The 7,249-nt window shown below is 34.1% G+C and overlaps 1 protein-coding gene across 1 annotated transcript in view; it reads right to left on the bottom strand.

The window, feature by feature from the left end:
• Window positions 1–1,758: 1,758 nt before the first annotated feature.
• Window positions 1,759–7,249, bottom strand: part of LOC113830538 (LIM and SH3 domain protein Lasp) — a gene marked incomplete at its 5' end in the record, with an annotated part of 28,101 nt that continues 22,610 nt past the window's right edge. Inside the window, one exon of the mRNA XM_070143344.1 lies at window positions 1,759–2,010. Within this exon, the coding sequence (XP_069999445.1) occupies window positions 1,834–2,010 (177 nt within the window). The remainder of the gene's footprint in view (window positions 2,011–7,249) is intronic.

Raw genomic sequence — 7,249 nt, 5'->3', positions numbered from 1 at the left:
ATATAAACTGGGTTGGGATTTTTTAGTAAAAATTGAGAGTGCATTATGATTTGCAAGTTCTATAAAGGAAAAAAGTGCCAATCATTCTGATGAATAATTGGCAAAGAAATATTAATCAACAGGTGAATTATATATGTCAAAACCTTGAGGCTTAAGAACTAAAATGGAAAAAAGGAAGAAAGAAAGAAAAAAAATGTTGTCCAGTGCTACTTTAATTTTTTTTGTTAAACAACTTCCCTTTATTCATTTATGGGCTGAATCAGTTTGGATTGACAAGCATTTCTGGAACTGTAGAAATTTAATTAAGTCACAGAAATACACACTAAAAAATACAACTTGTATAAAAAAGTTGTAATCAACAAAATCTTACTGAGGAGTCATATATGACATATCAACTTGAACTTTGAAAGTGAGTGTTAATGTGATGGTTTTCTCTCAATATCTTTACAAACAAGGCACAACATATCACACATTTGTTTCAGGAAATTTTCTCATACATAGAACTTTTTTACATGCAAATATTAAGTAAGTATCTTAGTATAAGGTAGGCACTTCCTGAATTTTCAAAGATTCTTTTTCATTTTTAATCAACATACTTATCCCACTAATATTTCACATACATGGCAGCCTGTTGTCTTTGAGCTCTAGTCATGCTGTACTAATCTTATTAGTTGTAGTTAGGTCAAGTTGCTTATCAGTGTCAAATCCAGTTTTTTAAGATCATCATATTCTAAAGAAGCAAATATTAAGGCTAGATAGAATAAGGCCACAGATATACATGATACATTATGATCATATAATATAATATATCCTATATTTTTTGTCAAGCAGATCTTCTGCAGCTTTTCATAAATCATAATCACACAAGCTTTGGTACATTAATGAAAAGAAAAAATAATAGTTTGTACAATATATTCTAATGTGATTCCAAAACAGGCGCTTTATGCAGTGCCTAACAAAGTACTTGCTCAAGGCAACCATGGGAAGCATTTGCAAAACCCCTTCATGCACTTTGAAACTGGGATGCTAAGGTTCAGTGTTTCCTTTTCCTTTTATCTTAACCCATTGGTGTTCTGTATATGCACAGTCCACTTAGATTATTAATTTTGTTTAAATACAGATGGCCAACCTAACATCATTTGTTTACCCCATTCCTTGATTTTATGGGAGAAAAGTTTCAATTTCTATAACTATTATTGATGTTACTTTCGTTATTATTACTATTATTACCATTAGTATTAAAATGACATAAACAATTAATAATAATTATAAAAACTAAAACTCTTCTATCTAAAAATTCAAGGAATGGAGGAAACAGTTGAGGTCAGGTAGGCCTATTAACTAAACTCCTTGGTGGCGAAGTACTTCTGGAGCCATCTACTTGTAAATAGCTTAAATAAAACAAACTCACACTGGACCTGTTTATATACATAATCACTAATGGCAGGAATCATTAAAGAGCTTTCAAGGAAGAATAAATTAAGATGTATAATAACTTTGATAACGGTTATATATTCCCACTTTTTAATTGTGTGGCCTTTGAACTGAAATTCTGCCCTAAAATCAACATCAGTTTCAAATTGAAAAGGTTAACAAATAGTGCAATTAATGACAAAAAGATGCTGAACACAAAAAAGCATAGAATGAAAACTTACTTAAAACTCCTATAAAAAAAAAAAAAAAAAAAAAAACACAAAAAAATATATATATATATATATATATATATATATATATATATATATATATATATATATGAAAAAATAAAAATAAAAATAGATACATAATAAAAAGTTCACAAGGATCCCCCGTGCACTGGTAGCATGAGAAAACACTTCAGCTGACTCTCTCTACATAGTTAGCTGGCAGCATGCCCGTGACTCCCGTGCGCTGGATCGTGCCTGTCATCCATCCTTCATCAATGGCTGTACAGTTGATGATCAAGTCTCCATCCTTGAAACTGACTTCATCTGTGTCTGCTGCCTCATAGTCATACATGGCACGATAACATCGCTGCAAAGGGATAGTTAAAATAAATTCAGAAGGGAAGTGATGGCTGACATTGACAAAAGTGGCTGATTGTGTATAATAAATGGCACATGGCTTTTTATGGTGCATGGAATAACATCATGAATAGGTTAAAATGAAGTATTTTTTACTTGATATAAAGGATTTGTCCTATTTTTAACATAAATCAATACAACCACACAAGCTACAATGCAAATGTGCTGGTAAACTACTTATGTTTAATATTATATAAAAAATATCTCTTTCCTACACTCACATTATTGGTCACTCTCATATAAAAATAATAAATGGTTAATGATTGAAACAAATAAATGTGCTAAACATCAAAGGTCATATAAGCACTATGGTAAAGTATTGCAGTGAAAAGGGGTAAAAATGAGTTCATGATTAGGATAAAATGTGTTAGATGTCAAAGGTTATAGTGTTATAGGACAGTATAAGTATGGTAGTGAAAAAGGTTAAGAGCAAGTGAAGTAAAGTGGAGATTCGTAAAAGAGGAAATGGTTAGGGGTGTATGGTGATTGGATGAAATAGAATGTATCTGTGGTTGGGCAAGGAATAGGAACATTGTTTAACCCACTAGCAATGGTACATTTTCAAGCCGAAAATAATATTTTCCGGGCAGCTTCAAAACCAGTGCATGGGCAAGTCCGGGAACCTGCCCAGACAAAATCAGAGGACAAGCGGGACGCCCGGTAATGTTTACTTTTCCGGGTGTCTTGTATGTGGGACACCTGTCGTAAGTGGGTTAAGAAACATTGGCAAAGGGCCATTAAGAAACAATTAACAGGTAATACAGGTAGAGATGGCTGTTGGAGAAGTAGGAGAAAAATCTGGGGCATAAGATAAGGGGATGAGGGAAGTATCAGGAATAATGTCAAGAAGGGAGGAAACCGGAGGAGGACACTATTACAATAGAAGGGATTCATGTGAACATTCAAGTTAATGGGAAATGAAGAGGGAATGGTGGCACATGGAGGAGAGGATGGGTGTGTTGGGGAATCTGAGGAGGATGGATATCAGCAAATACTTTGAATGTAGATGGAATAGTAATAAAGGGATTGGAGGGTAGATAAGAGAGCAGAGAATTCTCTTGGGTTGTTTTTAGGAAGTTTTGGGTAACTTCAAGAGTTTCTAGAGGGGAGTTGGGTGAGGAGGTCTGATAAACAAAGGTTCTTGTGAGGAGAAGAGGGGATAGATGTCCGAGGAGCAGAGGAAGAGGAGGGCGTAGGAGAGGATGATGTGATAGGAGAAGGAGGAGTGAAACATTTAGGCTGACTGGTGTAAAGGTAAAGTGAGGAGGAGGGTTTTAGGTGGTAGAGATTTGAGTATCTGGATTTAGACTGGAAAAGGAGTTTGACCTGGGTAGAGCGGGAGTAGAGGTAAGATGATTTGAGGTAGAGGGATGAGAGATACTGAGGGAGATGCTAAGACATTTTGAAAAGATGGAGGGAAGTAGAGTAAAGGACAGTTTTGGAACAGAGAGAAAAACCTTGTTGCTGTACTTCCTGTCTCGCCTCATGTTTGAATCTGAGAACTGCTACCTCATATTTGAACTTGTGGGTTGGGCAACTCCTATACAATACATTACGGGTGCCATCACAATTGGCACATGTACAGTCGCGGAATTATATTTCAGTACACTTGCTGCATCCCACCTTTGTACCAATCTGGCAACCAAGCGAAGTAAGCATAGAGTAAATAGTATTTGGTGATGAGTTATGAAAGTATGTATAATCTGCTATAAGCCATAAGTATTGATGTTTCTTTGAGGAATCGCATCCTCATTCGAATAGCTGAGCGAGAAAATACATGTTTGCTTGTTTCAACTCAAGCAATTACTAGCTAGGTGGTTCCAAGGAGGGTGACTTGCACAACTCCAAGAACCAACTCCCAAAATATGTGCTGTATATCTTATTCACTCTAAGAAAATTAGAATTTCTTGCTTTAACTGATGTCTTTTTTTGTATGTGTTAACCCAGTAATACCAGCACATTTTGAAGCCGAAAATAATATTTTCCGGGCGGCTACAAAATCGGTACTTGGGGCCAACCCGGAATCTGCCTATGCGCTGGGCGCGACGTATTCGGAGCGCGAGCTCCGATCCAAAGTCACAATGTTTATTTCTCCAGGTGTCTCATATATGGAACACCCGTCATAAATGGGTTAATGTAATATAATGGATAAGATAAAAGGTGTAAATATTAACCCTTTTCAAAATTTTCACAAATTAATCAATTTCAATTTGAAATATTTATATATACATATTAGTGTTCTATACGTTATATTTCATGTTTGGATTCTAAATCATTATTTACTTTTCACATACGACAGACAAATTATCTATGAACCAGCGAGGAGTGGCCACATGACCTTTGATGTATAGGGGTGGGTCTTCCTACATGATGTTGGCAAAACAGGAGGAAAAGCATCTTAGAAAAATATATCGAATTATTAGGAAAAAATCATTCTTCCATCAGTACGCTGTTATGCCTTGGCCCTTCCCAGAAGCAATCATATTTGTGCAGGATAATTGCCCTATACACACATCTGGGGCAATTAGGAAGTGATTCCATGACTAAGACCACCTGGAGGTCCTTCGATGGCCAAGCAAGGGATGTGACTCAAACCCAATGAAAAATGTTTGGGCGAATATTGTCAATGTTTGAGAAACAGCTAATGAAACAACCTCCCAGCAGCTAATAGATCATGCTAAGAAGGAATGGGAAGATTTAAGGAGGAAATCAGGATGTTGTATGAACACATCACCTGTCTCGAGGATCAGACACAGACTGAATAACAATACATTGTTCTTATCATAAACATGACTAGCCTCAGTACTTGCCTTCCTTTACTACAGTTACTACCATATTTCTTTAAAAATTAAACTATAATAAAAATATCCCCAAAATGAATAACCATCCCCAATTAGTCGATTCACTGAAACCTCTATCCTCTAAGAAAAGAAAAGAAAAGAAAAGAAAAGAAAAGAAAAGAAAAGAAAAAAAAAAGAAAAAAAAAAAAGAAAAAAAAAAAAAAAAAAAAAAAAAAAAAAAAAAAAAAATATATATATATATATATATATATATATATATATATATATATATATATATATATATCAACTACATTCTATGGCATTTTGAACGAGATGGGGTTCAAAATTATGAAATATAAAACTAAAGATTCTACATAAAGTGTTAAACAACCGCAGTTCTTTCACACACAATGCATGCACACATCGATGAGCCATCTGTGTATACACATTACCCTAAAATGATTATAAAGTAGCATATTTTCTGTTTACTGAATCCGTGTTTGAACCGGACCCCCCCAAAAAAAATATATATATTTGTCACATTATTATTTCACATTCCTATCAAGATTATATATAAGAACTTTGATTTTGTGATATAGGTCAAGTATGCCTATATATATATATATATATATATATATATATATATATATATATATATATATATATATATATATATATATATATATATATATATATTTTTTTTTTTTTTTTTTTTTTTTTTTTTTTTTTCTTTTTTTTTTTTTTTTTCTTTTCTTTTTCTTTTTCTTTTTCTTCTTCTTCTTCTTCTTCTTCTTCTTCTTCTTCTTCTTCTTCTTCTTCTTCTTCTTCTTCTTCTTCTTCTTCTTCTTCTTCTTCTTCTTCTTCTTCTTCTTCTTCTTCTTCTTCTTCTTTCTTTCTTTCTTTCTTTCTTTCTTTCTTTCTTTCTTTCTTTCTTTCTTTCTTTCTTTCTTTCTTTCTTTCTTTCTTCCTTTCTTCCTTTCTTCCTTTCTTTCTTTCTTTCTTTCTTTCTTTCTTCCTTTCTTTCTTTCTTTCTTTCTTTCTTTCTTTCTTTCTTTCTTTCTTTCTTCCTTTCTTCCTTTCTTTCTTTTATACACATATAGCACAGACATGTATTGGCAAAAAGCTGCATAAATGACAAAGTAGAGAGCATGGTCAACTGGCTTTTATCAGAATGCCTTTTTTTTCTTCAAAATATTAGATATACAGCCCCATGTATTAGGAGTCCGTTATTAGACTTTTGCTATTCACCCTCCTGGGAACCACCTAGCTAATAGATGCTTGAGTTGAAACAAGCAAACATGTCTTTCCTCACTAAACTGTTAAAATTTGGATGCGTCTCCCTCTAGAAAAAATAATAGCAGCGAAATCTATAAACAGATTTTAGCTCAAGATAAAGGACCTTCAGAATAACTGAAACAAATTATACATATTGTTTCATAACTCGTCACTAAGTATTACTTTTGTATTTCTATAGAAGCCCCCCCCCCCCCCACACACACACAATGAGGAAGCATCTTTACATTCTGTAATAAAGAAAATAATGTAGCATGGTGTTTGTTTATTGAAAAAGTGTTTGGTGTTCCCAAAAAGAAAAGATGTATCACTTTAATAGATTGATTAGCCACTACTAGATGGTGCAGGTACGGGATGTATTTACAAAGGTCTTTTGCACTATTTTTTGTTTGATTTGGCTGGTATACAGAGATATCTAAAGCATTTAGCCTTTTTTGTGTTTCACAAAATATTTTTGATACTTGTCTTGAAGGCAGGGGGAAATGCCACCTCCCCACCAGAAGTGTTGCTATTTTGATAAACAAACAATTCCAGGATATCGCATTTGAAGAATATCCCAGACAATTTCAACAATACCTAATATTACATGTTTTGTTCCCAATTATTTGAAGAAAATGAGATCAAATGACTTACTTACTTTTTAAAAATTATTCACTAATACACTCGTCGGTCATTTATATTCAACCAATCACACTCTTTGTTACAAACTATCTTGGATTTTAGCCTCATTCACAAAAATACTATTTCCACTATGTTTACTTTGATTTGTTGCCAGATGTACAAAAGTAGGATCCAGTAAGTGTACTGAAATATAATTCCGCAACTATACATGACTGAGCAGAGCAATTTGAACGGTCTTGACCAGGTTGGGCATATACAGGGCAGTGTTTGGGTGGGTGGCCAAAAAAATAAAATTTCTGACATTGATTTGGATGGGGTCGATATGGTTGAACAGGGCAAGAGACTCCACTAATATAAACTTCATGGGGGAGGTCATGTCTCTAGAAGCTAATCCTGGCATTATTGGTGTAGGACATATGCTGGCCTCTGGGAGGAATAGTGTAGCACTGTACTGCAACAACAAAGCATGCAAGTAGATCATTTTCAGTCTGACTA

Source organism: Penaeus vannamei, chromosome 30 (assembly GCF_042767895.1).
Source record: "Penaeus vannamei isolate JL-2024 chromosome 30, ASM4276789v1, whole genome shotgun sequence".
In the NCBI taxonomy this organism is placed as follows: Eukaryota; Metazoa; Arthropoda; class Malacostraca; order Decapoda; family Penaeidae; genus Penaeus; species Penaeus vannamei.
This window is presented reverse-complemented; position numbering and strand designations above follow the sequence as displayed.